Raw genomic sequence first — 23,208 nt, forward strand, 5'->3', positions numbered from 1 at the left:
ATGCAGCTTGGGAAGCAGCACGGGCTGAGGGATGTACAGGCTGCAGGCACAGCTATATTGTTTGGGAGACCGTAAAATTTTAAGAGATTGAAAAGTGGTTTATATGCTCAAACAGGTTGGGAGCCACTGATGTAAACTTCAAAGAAATGTGCGAAAAGATGCAGCAGCACAAATCCCATTAAATAAAGTCTGCGAGTACAATGTTCCATTTATGATATTAATCATTATGGCAATTATCAATAATATAAAGTTGTATATTTTCATTCATGCAAATGGGTATTCTTTTACCGCTCTTTGTTGATCACTTGGTTTGAATTTTTATGTAGTTTGGCTTTTTGGTTTGAAAATGTTGCTGACCCCTGACCTAGCATGAGGGGGCTCCAGTCCTAATTGGAACTTTCTTTATTGTATTAGTACACAAGTTGGGAATGGCACATTGTTTTCTTTTCCTAACCAAGTGATAGTTGGGATCTTTGGATATATTGCCGACTTGCAGTGTGATCCTTGAGCAAGTTGCCAAGGGTCAGATTTCCAAAGGTGCTGTGTATTTGGAGTGCCATTTGGAATTAGAGGCGCTGAGCGCTTTAGAAAATCTGTGCCATTTAGTGTCTCGTTTACTTCTAGAGGAAGCTGCGATGTCGCTGTTGAGCCACTGAGGTAACCTCCAAGCTGCTTGACAAAACCTAAATAAGAGGGCTCTCCAAGTCTTCAGGAGCAATGTCCTGTGCTTCGTGACAGCTTTTACCAATGGCTTGTCATGGCCTTATCATCCACTTCAGTCCTGTTCTGTGACTCTAGTTATGCTTTGCATCTCCATTGTAAATTTATGCTGGTTTCTAGCATGTTCCATGAGTGTGCATGCTCAGGGTGTCTCAAGGCAGTTTTTCTCCTTGCATTCTCCTCCTGAATCTTATATTGGGGTCTGCTTTTAGGGAAGGGATACTGATTTTTGTTTCCTGTTCTGATTGGTGTGGAAGCATTATTTTCCCCTTCCTCTGACCCTAACCAGTTCTAGATTTAGGTGTGGGGACATTGTGGGATCCCAGTGCTGATGGCCATCGCACCCCAGGCTCTGCTCTTGCCCCAAGCTTTGGTCCCAGCCTCATCCTCCTCTCTTCTGTGGCTCCTCCCTCCCCCCAATCCTCCTTCATCCCAGACCCAAGGCTCAGTCCTTCCCAGCTCTGGGGAGAAGGGGCACAGGCAGGTCTAAAGGGATGCTGCAAAGTAAAAAGGTTGGGGGCCACTAACTTTCAGCACCCCCATTGTAAAAAGTGTTCCAGTGCCACTGGTTCTAGCAGATCTATTGCTACAGCTCTAGCCTTGTGCTGAGTCATCCTCCCCCCTCTCCTGCTCTAATGAGAAATGATGGCCAAGGTATTATGTTAATATTTATGAATCCTACTTACCTATGGATCTCATAGCATTTAACATTTTTATTAAGCCCCACAATAGCCCTGAGGGGTGACTTTGAAGGGCTGTGAATATATTGTTTATCATATAGTGAAGGTTGAAACTCTGTGGTCAGACAACATACGTGGTCCATCATAGTTGTCTCTTAATACTTGTAAAAAGCTGAAGCACAGTGGACCAGGTACGAGCCGGCAATCAGCTGTCTCGGCTTGCACCTGGTTCCTCCCTCCCCACCCCCCGCCCCCTACGCTTCTGCTTTCTAAATTTATTAAGAGCCTGCCTGGAGCTAACCCCTTTGTGGCTCTGCAGTTTCCCCTGCTTTTCAACTAGTTGATGGAATTTCCATCGACTAGTTGATTTAATGCAATTTAACATCCCTAGTAGGAGCAGACCCGGAGGCCGGCAGCAGAGGGGCTGACATTTACATCCCCTGATTCAGCAGTCTTGTTCAGGACTTGTTGGGTCCCGAGGAAGTCATGAATATTTAGACAACTTTGAAAAGTATTTTTTTTTTGTTTGAAAAGTAATTTTTTAGGGATGTTTTATTCATTCATGTTAAGTGTTACCTTGTTCTGCAAGTAATCCTATCCATGGAAATAATTATAGAATAAAGTACTGTTTAATGCAGTGTTTCCCAAATGTTTCCCAAAATAAGGTTCCTGCGAAAGAATTCCATTACAATAACATTTTATGGTTTAAAAAAAAAATGTTGTACACACTAAATGTAAGTTTTGTTTTTAAATATGTGCAGTTAAACTAAATGTTGATCTCACGACCTTGTTTAGCATTTGTTTATTATTATCCTTACTTATTTGTGGTCTACTTTTTCAACTCATATATAAGACTGTTGTTAGGGGTTCCGCAAAATTCTTTCTGGTTATGTCTACACTGGCACGACCTTGTGCCAGAGCTATGCAAATGAGGCTAAGCGTGGAATATCGCTGAGCCTCATATGCATATATAATGAGCTGCCATTTTGCGGAAGAGGGTCTTGCGCAAGAAAGAGCTGTCTACGCGGCCCCTTCTTGCGCAAGAAAAACCCTCTTGCGCAATGCCACTACGCTGATTATTTTCATCAGTGTAGTGGCATTGCGCAAAAGGGTTTTTCTTGTGCAAGAAGGGGCCGTATAAACAGTTCTTCCTTGCGCAAAAGCCTCTTCTGGAAAAATGGCGGCTTGTTTGTTTGTTTGTTTGTTTGTTTGTTTGTTTGTTTGTTTGTATATGTATGTATGTATATGTGTGTGTGTATATATATATATATATATATATATGCAAATATTCCACGCTTAGCCTCATTTGCATAGCTCTGGAGCAAAATCGCACCAGTGTAGACATAGCCTCTAGGTTTAAAAGGGTTCTGTGGCCAAATTAAAATTGGGAAACACTAGTTTAATGAATTAAGGCAGAGGAGTCAGGCATTTAATTTATCCTCTATATATTTATGCACATCTGTAATTAGGTAATGCTGTCAGTTGACAGTGATTGACATTTGTTCTATTTCATTAGACATAGAAGATCTTTACGATTCTACAAACATTTCATACCCCAATGGGTTAACTGATAACACAGCAATCCTTGAACAGTTGAAATGTGCAGAACACAGAGCAAAGCTTGCGGAAACAGCATTAGCAAATGCACAAGAAGATCTTCAGAAAATGAGGTAAGGCATTTTTGACTGAAGCTTTTTCTGAAACAGTTGGCAGAATTCTGGATGGTAGGCAGGAATATATTCATGTAGTACTAGTGGTCAGCAGAAACATAAACTGCGGAAATTGTAAATTAAAACTAATATGTTGTGCTATTTGTGTGTTTCATCTCTTTGCACATGTGTCGATTGTGATGTTTTAAAAATATTACAAGTTAAAGCAAAATGTCTAGACAGAACTCCTGAGTAACTAAACAGATTTCTTCCCCTTCTTACTCCTGCTACCACTCCCACTCCTCAATAGGAGGATCAAATTCCAGTGTTGAGGAACCCCATTGCAAACTTCTTTCCTGCCACTTCTCCGCTATCTCAAAACTCATCTAGGGAGTACTATCAAGAATATTTCAGCTGATCTTCACTTTGTGCATGTTGACTTTAAATCATGAAGTTTTGCAGTATGATGGTGATGGAGGTGCAGCTGCACACACACAAAGGGAGTTCAGACTTTGTTGGGTCTTCTGGCATTTATGAAATCCTGCTCAACTGTTAGTTCAAGATGACAACAATGGCCACTCCAGTTGAAGCAGTCAGAAGCATTGGAAAGATGGAAGTATTTAAGAAGTTACAGTTGCTGCCTGTTAGCACATGCAAGTAGAATCCTGAGACTCTGGGAAGGGACTTGGAGGGGTCATCTAGTCCAGTGGTTCCCAACCTTTTTTATACCACAGGCTGGCAAACGCGTTCACAAACTTTTGGTGAACCGGTAACATTTTATTTACAGATTATTTATGCAAATGAATGTGAATATGCAAATAAAATGTTTCCATTCCATGACGGATCAGAGTTTGCAGATATCTCCAATGCTAAAAAAAATTCACAGAAAGAATTCCCCTCTGGCTGCTGGGTGGGGCAGCCCCTCCCCCGGGGCGACTGCAGATGGAGGGGCACAGATAGGGGCACCTACAGGGGCAGGAGGCATTTGGGGCACCCTATTTTGCAACTTTAGAAATTTTATCAAGGGCATTGGAGCGGGTGCCCCCAAGTGCTACTACCAGTCACCTCTTCCCTCCCTTCCTCCTGTCCTATGGGGTGAGGGACTGCCATTGTATCTCCCCCTTCCCTTCTGTACAACTCCTGCCCTGTGTCTCCCCTTTCCCCAGCCAGGCTGCTCTTGCTCCCACAGTCTTCCCCCCAGCCTCCCCTCCCAGCATCCCCCCCTTTTCCCTCCCTTCTCCAGAGTTTCCCTCCATTGCTCTCCTGCTCCCATTTGCCCCATAAGTTTCCCCTGAGTTCCCCCCAACATCCCTTCAGTGCCTTCTGCATTTCCCTCCTGCCCTCAGTTCACACTTCCCTGTTTCCCCTTGTTTCCCTTATCTGCCCCTGCCCCTCTTCAGCCCCCTGATGACCCTCCAGGGCTGGCTCTCCCCACCCCACACATGCTGGGAGCTGGCAGCAGCTTCCCTGGGCCCCAGGCAGGGATTGCAGCAGCTCTGCTGGGAGCTGCCTGGGGCCAGTCTTCTCCCCACCCATAGCCCTGAGACTCCAGGGTCCTGCTCCCAGGAGGATGAGGAAGAGGGTGTGTCTTACCTGTCCCCCAAGCACTGCTTGCCCTGGGGTAGGAGCAAGGCTAGGCTGGGGCTGGCTGGGCTGGGGGTGCTGCCCTGGGAAAGACTCCTTGGAGCGGAGGGACCAGCCCACCTAGAGATTCCCCCTCCCAGCTGCAGCCTGGGCTCTGGGGGCCAAGCAGCAGCAGCAGCCACTCTGCCCTCCCGTCAGGACTCAGGTATCTAGCCCAGAGTATGCCCCAGAGTCTCTGTGAGCAGTGGCTACAAGTCCTCTCTGCTGTGGGGGCCGAGCCCAGTGATTGCTTCTTACTTGCCTGCTGCTGCCATTGGGCCCTAGCTACACTAGGGGGCTTCTGCTCCTTCCCAGAGTCCCTGCGTGCTGTTGCTGGGACCTAGAGCAATACCCGCCCCTGCACTCGGCAGTGTGCCGTGGCCCTGCAGGCAGCGGTCCATGGACCGACAATTTGGAAATCACTGATCTAGTCCAGTCCTCTACGCTGATAGTAGGACTAAAAATTGTCTAGACCAGTGGTCCCCAGCGCAGTGCCTGCAGATATCATGGCGCCCGCCGGTGCATTTATGTACACCCGCCAAGTGACCAGGGCCGGCCTGAGACATTCTTGCTCCCTGGGCGCATGGTGCATGCACGGTGCCGCCCCCACTTGGCCCGGCAGCCCCAAAAGGTTGGGGACCACTGGTATAGACCATCCTGGACAGGTGTTTGTGAAATCTCCATGACTGGAGATTAGACCACCTTCCCTAGATGATATATTCCAGTTCTTAAGTATCCTGACAAGAAGTTTTTCCTAATGTCCATTACTTAAGCCCATTGGCTTCTTGTCCTATCTTCAGCAGTTAAGGAGAACATTTTAACTACCTTCTCCTTGTAACAACCTTTTATGTACTTGAAAACTGTTAGTGTCCCCCTGTTTCCTTTATTCCAGAGTAAATAAACCATTTATTTTAAAATCCTTCCTCATAGGTCATGGTTTTCTAGATCTTTAATCATTTTTGTTGCTCTTCTCTGGACCTTCTCCAGTTTGTCCATACCTTTCCTGAAATGTGGCACCCAGAACTGGACACAGTAATCCAGTTGAGGCCAGTGCAGAGTATAGTCGAAGAATTACTATAGGTATCCTGCTTGCAACACTCCTCCTAATGCATCTTAGAATATTTGCCCCTGCCCCACCAGTTGATACTGACTCACTTTTAGCTTGATTCATGGATCACTCCCTTTCTGCAGTACTGGTTCCTAGGCCATCATTTCTCATTTTATGTGTGTGCAGCTGGTAATTCCTTTTTAACTGGGCTACTGACACTTGTCTTTTTGTATTTCACCCTGTCTACATCAGACCATTTCTCCAGATCATTTTGAGTTATAATATTATCTTTCAAAGCTTGGTATTATCTTCAAACTTCATTAGTGTACTCTCTGCTGTTATCTAAATCACTGGTGCTGATATTGAAGAGAACTAGACAACTTGTCTCTTTGGGACTGTTGTGGGGTCGTGCCCCAGGGGGAGTTGTCAAGTCCATGGGGCTCTTGAAATCCCATTCCAACCCCGTGCGTGTAGTATTTCAGCTGTTGTCCTAACCCCACAGGCCTCTTGCTAGGGAAGTGTGGACTAGTGCGGGGGTAAACAATGATTTTTGATGGGGGGAGGCCACTCCAAGATTTTTGGAAAGTAGTCGAGGGCTGCACTCTTCCATGATATTAATGGAGGAGATGTGAGGTCTGGGATGGAGGTTGGGTGCAGAAGGGAGCTTGGAGTAAGGGCTTAGGGTGCAGGAGGGAGACTGGAGTCTGGGAGGGCATTGTGCTGAAGCAGGTGGTTGTGACCTAGGGCAGGGGACTGGAATGAAAGGGCTCGGGGTGTGAGCTAGGGTAGGAGGTTGGGATGCCAGATCTGAGAGAGGATATCGGTGCAAGAGGGAGACCAGAGGGTTTGGGAATGTTGGGAGGAGGGGGAGAAGGGGCAGAGGTGTTATACCAAATAAAAGCAAGCAGGATCTTATGAGAGGGATAAGGCAAAAAGCCGCATTTATTGTAAAGATAATAATAAAAAAAATAAAGAAAAGATAGAAGCAAACAACGTTGTTTAACTACTTATTCCTATCACTACTTAACCCTTATACACTTTTATTTATATATATATATATATATATATATATATATATATATATATATATATTATACCATTCATTCATACATCCATTCATTCAAGTTCTGTGTATAGTTACCAGCCTGGAAGTTGCTTGTGACAGAATACTGGCCAGGTATTCTGTACACAAGTGATGGTAGTGGGGAGCGAAGTCCTGATCAGATGCGCATCTGAAGCTCCTGGTAGGCTGGCAGCAGAACCTTGGACTCTGATTCCATAGTTTTTTAGTCCAGTTCTTATAGGAAGAAATTGCTGCATCATGCTGATGTCTCCAGGGTGGCTGCCAGGTGCTCGTCAGTGATCTCATCGGGTGGACCTCCAGTACTTGGTTTTCTCCACTTGACACCTTTTGGTTGCACTGGCACCTGACGCCTTCTTCAGCCCTTTGTAGCTGTATTCTCAGGCTGGCACCTCTCAGAACCATTCACTCATCATCCAAGCACTCTCTCTCTTACATACATTCCCTAATTAATGTTTCCCATACAATATTTTTGTATAATAATAACTTTACATATATCAGAGTTGTAGTTACAAAAAGTTTCTGGGTGGTATTGCTTAAAACATTCTCTGAGTGCTGAGTAAAGTTACAATGTTTTAAAGAGAACAGGCGTCAATTATGTAACAATGCCCTTGGTCAATTACAGGGCTTGGCTCCCATAGCAGAGTTAGTGGCTTGACAATGCATTGTTACAATGTATCTCTGCAATGTCAATTTCAAGCAGCCCCTTGCACAAGCTTGAGCATGGCCTGGGGCACAGAGGGGGGGCTGTTTCTGGCTACATAGGATTATATTCTTAACAGTTCTAAGTTACATGACCTAATACATTATATTCTAAAGGGGCAATAATAATAATAAATCTAAACATTTAACAATCTTAACAAATAATAATAATAATAAGAAGAATTAATAATAAATCTAAACACTTTAAGTTGTGGGGAACAAATTATGCGGAGTCACTTCCATTTGGGGGAATCATATTTTTAATACATTGATATGTTATCCCTACAGGGGGTTGGGGCAGGAAAGGGCTGGGATGCCAAAGGCAGGCTGTGGCCAAGAGACTTATTTGCCAGCTGCCAAACCTGCCTGTTTGCCTGGTCATGTGCTTCATTGAATAACTGAGCTGAGGAGAGGAGATGTGGTTCTTCTTCACTGCCTGTTATTCCAACAAGCATCTCCCATTGACCTGTTTCTGGCCAGAAACTGGCCAATGGAAATGTGCTGCGGGTGGGGTGGTTCCTGAAACTCCCTCCCCCCCTCCCCTTCTCCAGTTTTAAAACAGAAACCAAGCCCTGCAGCTGCATTTCTGCACGGGGCTGCGGGGCAAGAAGAGGAGCCTGCCTGAGACTCCCCTCTACCTCCTTGGGCTGGATCTGGTTGCTTGGCGGCCGGATTTGGCCCACGGGCCGGATTTTGCCCACGCCTGGTCTAATGGCTGGAGTCAATAGCAAACGCCCCTCTCGCTGCGGCAATACGACCTAACAGCCGGAGTCAATAGCAACAGGTACAGCCTCACAGGTTGGGGATTAAGGAGAGGGTTAGGGGGACCTGGGATCCTCCCTACTCCAGCTGGCCCCAGCCCGGGGCACTATTATTAGTTGAGCAGTCCACTGCTCGCTCAGCAGGGAATCCGACCACAACACTCTGAGCTCCTTGGGATCCGGTCGCCTGCCCTGGGCTACTTCCTACTGACCTCTGCAGGACTCCTTTCAGGTTTCTTCCTCTAGATCTTTGGCAGTGTCTCCAATGTCTTGATGGCTGGTCCCCAGGTCGGGTCCCACTGGTAGTTTGCCTCCAGGAACCCTGGAAGTATCTCTTTCCTCCTCCTTATAGTAGCTTAATCTAGGTTGTATTTCCATAGTTTGTTTATGAGAAGGTCTTGCAAGACAATAAAAGCCTTCTAAAATCAAACTTAACACATCTACTGCTCTTCTCCCCCTCCCATACACAAGTCTTTTTACTCATTCAAAGAAAGCAATCAGGCTGATTTTGTTCTTGAGAATTCTGCACTATTACTTATTACTATGTTAACTTTTAGGTGTTTGTAAATTGATTAATTTTCAGCATTATCTTTCCAGGACCTAAAATTAAGCTGACTAGAAATATAGGGAAATCGGGGAAATTAGATGGGCACTATATTTTTCCTTTTCCAGTTCTCTGGAATCTTTTTTGTTTAAAGTCTTGCATGTTACATAGTGTGATGTTTGAGTCCTCTGTATGCTTTCATGTTACAGAGCTACAGTTCAGTTACTTCACATACCTGTAAAATGTAAACTTGCTCAGAAGCTAGTATTTACTCTTATCAAGAACAGGGTGCACTTGAGGCCCAGTAATAAAAAGCTAGTACTTTCATGGGATATGAGTGTGCTCTTCAGAAAGCAGAAGTCTCTTTTTGAGCCATGATTCATTTTTGTAAATCCTGGTTTGTGAGGTATAATGTTCTTCTGGTGGCACTAAAATTTGAATGACTGGTATACCTTATATGTATGTAAGGGTTAACATCTCTATAGTTACAAAAAATGCTTTAGGAGTTTAAATGACCATGTGTCCAAGACTTCAGTTTTACATCTCATCTGAGAAGAGAGACTTCTAAAACAAACAGAAGCTTCTCCAGTAGTTAGTGTGACAACTGTCAACTATTGAATCACAAAATATTTCTTGCAACACCTGGGTTTTCTTTAAAAGTTGCCGGTCCAAATAGTCCTCTTCTAATGATGTTTAGTTTGAGCAGATAGGTTGAGATAACTTCAAGCCACATAGCAGTGCTAATAGTAACAATCTTTCTGTTTTAACTGGTGGCAAAAGTAACCATGTTTTCTAAACATAAGTAGGTTGCAACCTACAATATTTTACACAATTTACAAATTTAAAGCTGTCACAGTTATCTTGAATTTGTGTCCAGTTGAATGGCAACCTTTGTTTTTTGTTGGTTTTTGTCAAGAAAGATCACGAAAATCTTAATTAAATCTGTTTTTGAGTTTAGACCTAGAGTTTCCTTTAATTTGCTTGATGATTATACTATAGGTTGGACCTCTCTGGTCCAGCACCCTCCACACCTGACCAGTCCTGAACAACGGGATTTGCCAGACCAGGACAGGTCCTTCCCCTCATTGCCCGTGCTGCCACGGGGCTAAGGTTCCAGCCTGGCCCTGCTGTTGCCCAGCCCTTAGGGTCTCTTTGTCTGCCACCAGCCCTGCTGAAGCTCCATGGGGAGCTCTGCTTCTGGTGCCAAAGCTCCAGAACCAGAGCCAGAGCTTCCTGGCCGTCACCGGGGCTGGAATTCTGCAGCCGGGGCTCCCTGGCTGCTACAGCCACTGGGGCCAGAATTCCCTGCTGTGCTGCCTGCCTCCTTGTTCTCCCCCCCATGTCCCCTACATGGGGCTCCCAGCTGAGTCACTGCCCCCCCCCCCCCGTGTCTAGGGTTGCCAGATGTCCAGTTTTGAACCGGACAATCCAGTATTTGAGCTTTCTGTTCAGGGAAACCAATTGAGAAAATATAAATGTCCAGTATTTTCTAAATAAGATGTAATGTAGATTGTGATGTAATGTCAAGTGTGTTTGGTATTTTTGTTGAAACCATCCGGCAACCCATACTGTCTCCTGGTTTAAGGAGGTACAACCTGTACTGGCATCGGGGAAGAGCAACTTGAAATAATGATCCCACTTGACAAAACAATCTTGATTTTTTTTTTTTTTAAAGCAAGGTTCAGACTTTAACTAATTTGAAAATATATGCTGTTCCATCTTTGAACTGACATTTATAATGATACAACTACATTCTATTTTTAAATGCTGCTGTTGATAGGTTGTTTGAAATGTACAAATCTGCAATAGGAGGTAACTATTGAAATAGTCCTGCACATTCACATACCGAGCAGATATATAACTTTGCTCATATGAATAACAGTTCTACTCAAGAGTAAAGTGTAGCATCAGGCTAAACTTATATTTTATTAAAAACTTTTCTCTCGCGGTCATAAAATCTTTTGTCACTTCCAGAAAAAATGTTTACAATGACAAGTAATTCAAATTCCCAATACTCTATGAAAATTATTCTGTTATCTTTTGTACAAATACGTCAACATTTTCAAAGCAGCTTCCTGAAATTAGACTATTGTGTAGGCACCTAGGTACAGGGTGTCCTCGCTATAAGTCACCCCGATATATATCTGTTCCGCACTAAAGTCATTGACGCTTGTAGGAACTGATGTGTTATAAGTTCTCCCATTTCATGCTCTTAAGTCGTGACAAAAAAATTAATTATGCATATGGAAGTCAGCTGCTGAAAAAAAAAATTCCCCACTCTAAGTTGTTTAGCTGTAAGTCCAAGTGTTTTGGAACGTGTTGGAATGTGTTTTAGGCTTACAGCAAGGATGGCTTGTACTTTGAAGTGCAGAATTTCCTAATCACGTCGCAGTACAAATCCTGTTGACTTGAAACTGTAGACTTTGATTGAAGAGTGTAGGCTGGTTGAAACACTACTTTTTTTTTATTTGAATTAATGAAATATGAATCAGGTGAGTTGTAATTGGGATGCTTTATCAAAGTAGATGGATGGTGTGGATAGAGCATGCAGTCAAATGAAACAGTGCAAACTTCATGCTGCTGGAATATATGCGGAAAAAAATGCTGGTATGGAAATGCGGAGAGAATAGCAAATCATGCAGCAGCTTCGTCTAAAAACCAGCAGAGGGTGTTTCAGCACGGTTAAGACAAGTGTTTTGTTGCCGTAAAAGGCCCTCTGCAGTCTGCATTCCTTATCTCCTCTCACCTTCTCTCCCTCCCCCCCCTTCTTTTTCATGGTCCTGTAAACATGTCTCAAGGGTATGTTTCAAATTGATTACAGACAATTTGCACAGGATTTTGTGATGAACGCAGATGTCAGAAGCATCTCGTCGTCATCCAGTGCCATTGCGGAACTCCAGGACGATGAGGATGGCGTTTACTTCAGTTCATATGGGCATTATGGGATACATGAAGAGATGCTGAAGGTTAGAAAGTCAGCACAAATGCGTCTTACTCGTAAATAGGAAGGGAAGATGGAATAAAAAAAAGCGACGTGCCCATAAATATACGCTGCAGAGTAGCTGCATTTTTAACCCTGTCGGTGCTTGATAGTTTATCCTGGGAGCTAGAGTGAAATAATCACATAAAGCTAATTTTTTCAGCTGCTATTGTATCCAGATCACTGTTATATACATTCTTTACTGGACCAGAGGTACTAGAAATGTAATAAAAAGCATATTGAGTTTACGGGTATACTTGGTTACTAGTTAGACAATATCTCAAGATCTTGAACTTAATCTATTCTTGCTGCTTTTTTGGTTCTTTTGTTGTGGAAATGTGTGTAAACTTTGTACACTACTATGCTGTATAAACAGTAAATGTGCTTCATTTTTTATTCTGTTCACACACAAATTTAACCAGCATAAAACATGCTAAATGCTTCTTTACCAATTTTTGTAGTTATTCAGAAATTATTTGAACTTCAGTGTAATGCTTATCAATACACTAAACGAACAAATACTAGATGGTATGGAACTTGAAAATGGAAATTGTATTAAAAGGCGGAAATCCAGAACTCTTCAAAAGAAACAAATCCCTTTATCCTGAATGTTAAAAGCCAATTATAAAATGAAGTTATTTTGAGTCAAAATTATCAAAATACCTGAAAAAAATATTAATTATAAGGACAGGAGTTTGTTGCTCTAAAATATCAAGCAATTTTGCAGCTTCATAATAAAGAACACCTGTATCTAAACAAAATAAACTAAAATAATGAATCTATGAAAAACTTCACTAGCAGATTTAGGCTTTCTGGGGCAGGTAATGGTCCTAGCCTCAGGAAAAACCTCTGCATCTGCTTTATGGTACAGTTCATCAGCATTGAGCAGCCAGTATGTTTCTAAGGTGCATTCTTGCAGAAATGCTTTCATGGCACAGGTTTCCAAAATGAAGAGTGTAGTTGTGAAGAGAAGTATGCCAAACTTGGCAACTATCAATTTTAATCAGATTTGCCTCTGCACTATATATCTGGCAGACTAGTAAAATAACTTTTAAATATGATGCTAGAAATATTTTTATAGTTAATCACATATAAAGAAAATCTGAAATCATAACATCTTAATTACTTTTTTAGATTGGGAGGGGAAGAAACCCAACAATTTATTGTTATGTTAATATAACTTGGAGCTATATTAAAAGTCTTGAACCTCTGAAGAACTGATGGTTCTGTTTGTGATAAAATCTTTCTTTTTCACTGGCTTCAGGAAATGTTTGCGGTGTTAAAATCTCTTTAATAAATCTGATTTCAGCCTAATAAAACATGGAAAATATCAGAGTTTTGGAATATCTAAATTCTTGTATATACTTAGTTTTGTATTTCCAAATGAGTACTCAACACATACATTTTTTGCTGAAGTTTTCATTCATTCATTTATTTATTTATTTACATTAAAATTGGCTCATTAAATTGAAGTGATATTAAATTTTGTTAAGTTAATCCCAAAATAATGTGTACTTCTAACATTGTCTTATTAGGTTTAAAAAACTCACATGCAGAAAAAACTTCTGGTAGTTTTTTGTTCTCTGTGCCCTGGCAGGCCAGTGTTGTTTATGCTGCTTTTTCCCATAATATTTCAGAGGACAGGAATATTGTTGTTTGAAACTGAGGAACACAGCTGATGGTACACTTCATTTAAACATTCTTTGAAGAGTGTCTGACAATACCTGAAAAATAAGTGTGGTGTGGTGTGTTTTTTTTTTTTTTTTTTTTTAACTGAAAGGTTGAGGGAAGGAATTAAATAGAGACCCAAAATGAATGACTGAAGCTCATTCGAGCAGCAGTGCATGTAGTAAAGACAGCAGTTGGAATTCTATTGATTAAGTTGGGGTAGTGCAAAAGCAGTGTGATAGGTGAAGCTCAAAGCTTTCCAGCTGACTGTTTTCTTGATTAATGCTGAACCTTGTGAATTTTTTGTGGTTTCAGCAAATCTGATATTTTAGTGCTGTTGAGAGCTTAAAAAAATCCAGAGTACTTAAAATCTGTCCTCATAACAAGCAAATACAATTTTAGATGATCCTAATAAAAGCTTTTATCATTCAGAATTGTATGAAAACAAAGCAAATCTGTGATTCTTTAAACATTTTATTAAACTTATCCTGGTTTGGTAGAAAAAACCTTGTTTTTCTACTATTAATTTTTGAAGAATTGATTTACCTTTATATTAACATGGAGCTCAAAGGAATCTACATAAGGTTTTTCACATAGACAAAAGTTTGCATGCTTATGCTTTACTCTAAAGGTTAAGTAACTGTATTTGCTCTTATGAAAAAAATAAACTCTTGGCTTTATTTTTATTTTTCATAATATTAAACTTATGAAATTATTTTTCTTTCATAATATTAAATTTTTGATCCTTTAGCATTTAATGGTACAGTATGAGCTCTGTATACTTGCACTAGAGTTCAGCTTCTTTCTGCACAATATTGTTTTTACACTGTCCAAGCCAAAGCCATAAATAGTTAATTGTAATCATGGCTTTTTAATTTCCTTTTCATTCACTGTCACTTGATTGTCTGGCTCTTGCAACAGGGACTCTAAAACATATGCCTGGCTGTCCATTTGAGCGCCTACACGTATACAAAGGATCAGAGTAGCTCAATTACCAGTGAGCTAACATCGCCAGCTCACATACTGACTATTACAGGTATTCAGATGTGTGTACTTGGAAGCCTACCAGCTCTATGGGGGATGTTGAGTTAGTGCATAGTCATTAGTATACAGAACTTAGTGTGTGTTCTGCAACACCAATGATTTATTTGTTCTCTTATGATTTGTATGTATTTGCAGTTAAATATGCTTCCGGAAGTGAATCTCAGTGATCTGGTATCAGGACCTGATCAATAGCTTGTTTAAAACAGACAGAAGTTTGGGTTATGCGCTCAGTTTGGTTTCAACGTATCATAATTGCACTACATGTGTTCATGCCCGTGTCAAGCCTCATTTACACTGTAGGTTTAATATGCTGATCAAGTATTACCTTTTTGTTATCAGTGTTGCTGGGAGGGATAGAGAACAAATATAATATAGTCACTTTAAAATATGAAGTTCATTCAAACATTTTAAATCAAAACAAAAATCCCAAGCATCTGCTTGCTCCCGGAATTAGGTCGTGTGAATTAACGGTATATAATACTGGGTGTGGATGCTTGTTACTGCCTGCCATGGTAGCACCTAAAGTTGTCTTTGCTTAAAAAAAAAAATAGAATTTCTAAAGGATTATTGTATAGAAAATCCTGAAATTGCACAGTTGTTGTCATTGTTTTTTTAAACATGCAGAGTAGTAGAGGGCTTAGTCAATATTTTTTTAGAAATGACCATTTAAAAGACTGTTTCAATGTCTTCAGACTGTTACATGTACATAACTGCATGCACTGTGTTTATGCTTAATTTATAGGATAAAGTACGTACTGAAAGCTATCGTGATTTCATATACAAAAACCCACATATCTTCAAGGACAAGGTAAGCAGAACAGCTCAGAAGCTATAATACTTCTGCAGTCCATGATTCTCCCATGCAATATAACTCCCTTGCTCTGGGGATGGAGTATCACTCTGGCAGGATTTGATTTAATGTACTCTGGCTTTATTGCGTGGAAGTGTGTTATTCAGCTGCTGGAGGGTGCAGAGTGCTGATAACAGAAATGCTGATCAATTTTGTCATTGTTCTGTATGTTGTCTTAGAGCGTTCATTAATTATGATGACATGGCTATGGTAAGCCTTTCTTGTGCAGTATTTTAAGCTGAATCTATTTTGGACAGGCTCTATTTACAGCAATTCAAGTGGAATTTTAACCTGTATTTAGCATCATAGAGGTCCTGATGCAATTGGTATTGGGAAAGGGTTCAAATCTAATTAATTTATCTAACTCATGTTGTCATGAAATAGGCTTTTGTGGTCAGATTAGGAACTAAATGAAAGGGACCCTGGGTTAATCATTCATTATTATTGGTGTACACTGCTAGATAACTTTTTGTCCCCTGTTGTTACCTAGCTACGGCTCCTCCACTACCAGTATTTAACTTCTGTGTTTCTGCAAGGTATTTTGGCTATTTCAGATGCTTCTCATTCCTTTAAGATCCATTTAGAAGCCATCTGCAATGGTTTCTCTTACTTTTTCATAAATTTCTACTGATTTATAATGCTTCTCTTTCTTTAGCTTTCTAGAGATATTTCTTATTGAATGAGAATTTTATTTCTCTGCCTCTCTCCTGTTTCCTTCTTTGCTTTTATACTTGCAGGATGAAGGGTTTTTTTATGTGATAATACTACCACAAGGCATCAGAATAAAGAGTTATTCTTCCTTAATGGCCCCTCAGCTGGAAATCATCCTAAATAGCTTAGTCAGGTAGGAGGTTCTTGTTTCCTTTCAAGGAGTGCTACCCCTCTTAATAGGCTGCCTCGTGACTCGTGTTTCCTACTGTTTGATCATGTAACTTCCCTGTGGCAACCACAGCAATTTTAATATGAAAAATTAATCTTAGGAACGGATAACTGTATTAATATATTTTCAAAGCTCTCTAGTGTCGTTTGTCAAACCAGTCTTCCCCTGCGTTCCTGCACGTTGTTCTGTCTCTTCCCCCTCTTCTCACCTACATTCCTCCCAGCCCTCTGGTTCTCTTCTGCCTGGATATGTAGCTCAACCACTTAATCTCTTCTTTCCCTGCAGCCCTACAGGTGATTTTCCAAAAAAAAAGAAGCCCCATTCACACCTGTTAGTAACCTCTTGTTGGTTCCAACGACTCATTCTTAAATCTAACATTGATGAATCAAGCCTCTTCTGGTGGAACTTCCTGCATGCAACTAGTTTTTATTTTTTCTAACTGTGCATTGGAAGCCTTCTCAGTGCATGAAAATGGAATGGATGGGACTTAAGAAAAGAATAGTATATGCCAGTAGTGGAGACACTGTTAGCATCCAGCAGAAAACTACTCTATTTGCTTGTATCTCATTCTGGCCAAAGCTCAAATCCTGGTGCTGAAATAGAATATTGATCTGGTGAAAGCCACAGTTTACAATATCTGCAGGAGACTTCTCTCCCCTTCCCCCCCAAACATTTGGGTATGAAACATTTCCTCCTCCTCCCTGTCCCATGGCAGCAATCTTTCTTAAGGATTGCTTAAATATTATCTACACGCAAAATCTCTTTATATAGAAAAAAGTTTTTTTTTCCTGCAGGACGACAGTGACATCACGTCACTCTGCATCCCACCTGCTTCCTCGCTCTCTTCCCGTCTCCTCTTCCTCCTCCCCCCACTCCCAGCTTGAGCCTGACCTCACTGCTTTCCCTCACCACTTAGAATTGATATTTTAAACCAAGCTACTATTCCCCTTCCACCGCCTCCATTCCCCAGGGCTTTCAACGCCGAGAAACATGGCACAGTAGCTGGCAGACCCACATCGCAGCCATAACAGCTCAGAGGAGGGGGAGGGTACGGTACTCAAGGCAGCAGCCCAGGGAAGATGCCAGGAGTGGTGCTCCCAGCCTGGCTTATGTGCCATCAGTAGGCTCTTGGGGGTTCCTCGCTGCCAGGCTCTTGGGGATCCAGAGCGTGGTGCCTGACTGCCTGGAGTCCGGCTGCCCCTGTGAAGACTCACCCCCTTCCCAGTGGCTGCACTTACAATGGCTACCAGAGCACCCCCAAGCCGACCTGTCTGCTCCTTTTCTTCTGCTCTTGGTAGGTGGATGGGTGGCTCTGGGCTCTGTGGGACGTGCTGGGGCAGTGAGCAGCATAGGCGGGACCGCATGGGAGAGAGTTTGGGACAGTGGCCACCCGCGCTGCTGCTTTCCCCACCTTAGCAGGCTGCAGTGCCCTGGAGCACTGCATGCACATGTCACTATCTGCACCCCAACCGGGGTGGACAGGCACCCCTGCGTCTTCCTGGCTGTCAGGGTTAGAGCTGGGCCTGGTGCATGCTGCAGCCAGGGGTAGAGTTAGGTTTCAGGGGGGAGAAAGGGCCTGGGAGGGTGGAGAGGGGAGTGAGAAGGGACCCTGGCTCACATTGCGGGGGGTGGAGAGGGAGAAGGAAGGGTCCGGAGTGGGGGGGATGATGGAGAAGCAGGGCTTGGGCTGGCATGGTGGGGGAGGAGGGGAGGGAGAAAGGGACCTGGGCTGGTGGGAAGGGAGAAGGGACCCAGGCTGGAGAGGGCAGGAAGGAGGGAGAAGGGGTCTGGGCTGGCACAGCTGCAGCCCAGCCCTCCCCCGTGGCCAGGGGGGGAGCTGCAGTTGCCTACTCTCTGTGAGTGGGGGGGTTTCAAGTGCAGCAAGCAGGGGGCACAGCCAATCTAGTTTCCTGAATGCAAAATATCTTACTAGGCCAAAAGATTAAGTTTCCAAGCTGGGAAACTGTATTAATGAAACATCCATTTGAACTTTTTCATTCAGTTTCAAGTCTGTTGGTTGTCATAATCCGATGAATATTTATTTAAATATAGCAGTACTGAAAAGGAGATTGTGGTGCTTAGAGTTAAACCTGTCTGCCTGAAAGGTCAACTGCGTATTTTCATACAGCTCCGCAGATTTCAGTTGCTTTTTAATTCAAAACTAAGGCATCAAAAATGCAGAAGTTAGCATGGCAGTTCAGTGCGCTTGTGATGCATTTAATTCAGAAAGTCAACCAGCCTGTTCTGTAATATCCAGAATAAATTATGCTTCTATCGGTATGTGGCTCAGGAAATTACTGCTTGCTGCTGCTTATCGAATTGTCAGACTTCAACCATTTGTGGTTGATTTGTCCTCCGAAATGGAACTTTGATCCATTTTATAGCTCTGAGAACATCTGCTTTTCTCTCTCCTTTTTTTTTTTTTTTTTTTAAGTGGGAGATTGTCTGGAAGAAAGAAGTTTCTTTATTTAAAGTTTGTTACAGGGCTATTGACTGTCTTCTGCGGGAGACCACTGATGCTCCTTAGAGTATCTGTTTGTGAGTTTGTAATTTAGCTCTTCCTAAGATTTGTCATGCAGTGGCTGGATAGGCTGACCACTTCTATCCTGAATCCAAAGGAATTAACTTTTTTCTGTTAGTATGTAATTGTGCATCTTAGAAGATGACTGCAGAGGATACTCAGAATTCAGTAGCTGTGGTGCTATAATGCGTTGCAGTGCTATCAAATCACCAGCCCGACTGCTTCAGGTATCTGCTGAGAGACCATATGTGATCGCGGCAAGAATACTTTAACTGCAGACCTTTATCCTCCGGCTAAGTGGTGATTATTCTTTGCCTTTCAGTTTTTCAGATGGTTCCAGCTCACTGTTCTGTCTACCCCATTCCTCATGTCCCCCTGCGAGACAAGTTCCATTTGGTTTTTAACTAACCAGGGCAACTGTCCAAAATGCCGCCTGTTTTAATTTTTCCCATTAATGGTGATTGCTCCCTTCTGTGAAGCATGCTCACCATTTTGCAAGGGTTTATTTTTGGCCCCCATTTTCCAGCTTTCACGGTTCAGAAATTTTGTTAATGCTTGTAGCTGTAATGCTCTAAAAGAGCAGGACATCATCATTGGGAAAACACGAGAATTCAGCTGTTATAGAAGCATTAGTTTTATTTTCCACTCCTCTCTCCAGAAGATCTCAGCCTGATTCCTCTAGCTGCTCCATGCTGAAACTTCAGGGGAATGGCGGCTCCACATGTGGATTAGCCACATTATCAACTTCTTACAGGAACAGTTGCAAAGGTTGAAGCAGAGCGCATAGTTCCATGTTCTGTGTAGTGTAGTGGGTGGAAGATGAATTCACTATCAAAATGCCGAGGGGGTTTGTATGCAGTCCAGACATGTGCCATGGAAAGGAAGCCTGGCTGTGCAGATCTTTGTCTGTATTATCATGTGTGTTTGCATGCAGTCCATATGTAAATGTATTCACATGTCAACAAAGAATGTATTTTTCAGTGAAGCATTTCTGTGATGAGTTTGTGGTGGATATTCTAGACTGGGCCACCAAGCAAGAAGAAGGATCCACGACAAGTGGAAAAGCACAGATGGGCAGCAGAGTCTATGGAGTGAATTGCATCATGCAAGGAGAGACATGCAACACAGTTTCTGGAGCAGGCATATTGCTTGAGTGAGGAATATTGAGCACAGCAGGAAGCCCTGTTTGAGGGGCTGCTTGCACTGACTGCTGTCAGAGTTCAAGCTCCTATACCACATCCTGAGTCCCCTTCATGGTACCATGTTCTGCAAACAGGGAACACATTAGACAATACCATGATTGGATGGCCCATGCAAGGGAAAATGAATGCTAGTTGGACAGAATAAAACACATGCCTGATTGCCTCAGAAATTTCTGCTACTATGTTACTCAAAATTGACTTTCCAGTATCAAATTGGTTAGCAGCAGTGTGCTTCTGGACCAGCATGGCCTTCCTCATGCATGTGCCCTGGTACTGGAGAGTCAAGACAAGCAGCTTATGAAGCATCAGAAATAATGTTTTCTTCGTGTGAAATTTCTGAACCCATTTCTGGTCATCACAGTTTCGCATAGTGATGTGATGATCCTACCAGTCTGGTGCTAGTGCTCCAGAAGTGCTGGTCTACATAAAGGGCAACAGCAACTACATAGGGCAGTGTTTCTTCAACTTTTTAAGACCGGGGAACACCAAACAATATTTTTTTTATGAGGAACACCGAGGATTTTTTATTGAGCCCCCACCCCCCCAAAAAAAAAGTTTGGGGGGGAAGTTGAGCCAAAAAAAAAGGTCGCCTCTCCTTTAAGGATGGGTTTCCACAGGTCGTTCTACAACTCTTAAAAGTAGAAGGAGATGGATAATTTTCACCATTCATAATATCAAAGAAGGTAACCCAGCCCACCCAATTTTCTCTCAACTGGAGGATGGAGGCAGGAAGTGGACACCTGAAATCAACCCCAGAGAACTTGAAAAAGAAAAGAGAAAAAACAAGTTGCAGTCTGTGGTAGCCGAGCTCCTTCCCTCGGTCAGGCATGCAGATACACACAGACAGACCTCCCAGGACACAAAAATCAACCAATACCGGCTAATTAGAAAAAAGAAACAAGCTTTTATTATCAAAACAAAACTACAGGTGCAAGCATAGTAAAGTGGCTAGATGGAAAGGCCACCAATTGATATAGATACTCAGGGAAAGTCCCTAGGCTTAAAGTCTTAGTTACAAAAGAAAAACAACAACAACAGCTCAGACATTATTTCCAATTCTCAAACAAGGAAAACAACAAATCCTGACGGACAAGCTAAACAGGAGCAAATGGAGAAGAGTAAATGATAATTATATAAGCAGAGAAACCGTCAAGTCGGGGCCATTTTTGAGCAACTTATCAGGGAAAGGTTAAAGAACATTCTGGTACTTGGTGTGGAAATTCCAAACACCATTGAATTCTTGTTTTTTGGTTTTTGTTTTTTGAACAATCAGTGTGACGTTTACTTTCCATGCAGAGAATAGATTGATATTTTAAGACGCTTGCAGATTATATATATATATATCTTTTGTACAACAAACATATCTAAGTTGCAGTTGGTTTATCAACTAACACTTAAGAATATTTTTATTTTCACTTATTCATTCTTTCATCTGTCTTGATTCTAGTACAAACCTCAGTGCTTTGTAAATAACACTGTTTTAAAAATCCTTATCTGAGCTTTTTCTATGCCAGATTTGTGTTTGTAAAGAATCTTTACAGTAAAATTAAAAATCACCACATAGGATCACAATGAAAAAAGCTGAGAAACTTTTAATTATAGCACTGTGAATGGTACAGCTGGAATTGCAAGCTTTTCCATAGCAGTTCTAGTTTAAATGTGGACTGCCTGAGCAGAATTGGATCTAATTTCTAGTTTCCTGTCCATCCTAATTATGCAACTTTCCCATGTTCATTTTTTTATTAGTTCTAGTGTTGCATTCCCAAATAATTGAAGTCATTCATGAATCATAACATTTACATGCATCTTCAGATAGAGCTAATCTTCCATGTTTATCTGGCTCTTTAGAGGTATTTCTTTTGTATGGTGATGCTTTTATCTTCTCTTCAAGTGTAATCAGTGATGGGGTCATGGTTGGGTTTTGGGACTGATGTTTTGTACAGTTTAATTCTTCCTATTTTGATATGGCTTTCACAGAGATAATGAAAAGGTTTGTGGTGATTGGAAGGAAAATGAGCTGTGTGTGTAAATGCTACCTTTTTTCTTTTCAGGTGGTTTTGGATGTTGGCTGTGGAACTGGAATACTTTCCATGTTTGCTGCCAAGGCAGGTGCAAAGAAGGTGATTGGAGTTGACCAGTCTGAAATTATCTATCAGGCAATGGACATCATTAGGTAAGAAACATTCTGAAACTGTGCTGGAATTTAGCAATGGTGGGAAATTTTAAGTAACAAATCTTAGTGTAAGGTAAGATCCTAGAGGGTGTATAATATTTTCCAGGGTTGCATTATTACATTTCTGATTCACTCTAATTATTCAAAATGGTTACATTTAATTTTATTTTCTATACATATTACCTTATGTATGTAGTCTTTATGGTTGAAGTCCTTGTTAGTCCTTAAAAATGAGGGCTTTTCATGCTTTAGCTTATTTTACACTCTTCTAAAGGTTTAAGAATGATTTATAAAACTTACTTTGCTGTCTTATAAATATTAGTTGATTTTATTGTGATGATGTCTTCGCTTTATAAGTCTGCTGTTGAGAACAGACTAGAGTGTTTGATGCAAATTTGTTGTCTCTTTTGTAGCATGCATTACAAAATGTCCACTTATTAGCAGGCCTGGCTAAAGAGTTTGTGGAGCCCAAGGCAGGACACTGGGAGCAGGACCCCAGGCCCAGCTGGTGGATGGTGAATACTCAGCAGCATGGAGCCCCGAAAGTGCGGGGCCCAAGGCATTGCCTTGCTTGCCTTGCCCTAGGGCCGAGCCTCCTTATTAGTTATTGCATTTTGTTCCTCTCTTAAATATATAAAGTAAGACTAATTGTCCTCTATCCTTTTCTTACTTCCTGGAGGGGAACGTTCCTGTGTTCCTAGCATTAATTTTCTTTACTGTCAGCAAAACCTTTGTTTAAAAAAAAACACTGCAGAGTCACCAGGAACAAATTATTTGCTTCCAGTTTCTCTAGGGTCTTCATGGCCTTGTGTACACGTAAGATATTGTGGGGGAGCAGAGAGAATGGGGACACTTGAAAGGGGATAATATGAAGAGTGGAGGTGGGAACATGAGAAACATGGAAGTAATGGAGTGACGAGTTACATTCTGGAAGATGCTGGTGGGAAGAGTGGCTGGTTCCCCATAGGGATGTTAAGTAGCAGTTAATTGGCTCGTTGAGCAGTCTATAAGGGAGGACAGTGTCAGCGCTCGCTCCGGACTCAGGTCAGGACTCAGCACAAACACCCCCTTCTGCTTTGTAT

General features: G+C 42.0%; 1 protein-coding gene across 1 annotated transcript in view; it reads left to right on the top strand.

Moving 5' to 3' along the window:
• PRMT3 (protein arginine methyltransferase 3) overlaps nucleotides 1-23,208 on the top strand; it is a 112,292-nt gene that overhangs the window by 15,827 nt on the left and 73,257 nt on the right. The window contains exons 6-9 of the mRNA XM_075927736.1: nucleotides 2,917-3,070; nucleotides 11,630-11,774; nucleotides 15,243-15,308; nucleotides 22,005-22,126. Of these exons, the coding sequence (XP_075783851.1) occupies nucleotides 2,917-3,070; nucleotides 11,630-11,774; nucleotides 15,243-15,308; nucleotides 22,005-22,126 (487 nt within the window). The remainder of the gene's footprint in view (nucleotides 1-2,916; nucleotides 3,071-11,629; nucleotides 11,775-15,242; nucleotides 15,309-22,004; nucleotides 22,127-23,208) is intronic.

Source organism: Pelodiscus sinensis, chromosome 4, assembly GCF_049634645.1.
Source record: "Pelodiscus sinensis isolate JC-2024 chromosome 4, ASM4963464v1, whole genome shotgun sequence".
Lineage (NCBI taxonomy): Eukaryota > Metazoa > Chordata > Testudines > Trionychidae > Pelodiscus > Pelodiscus sinensis.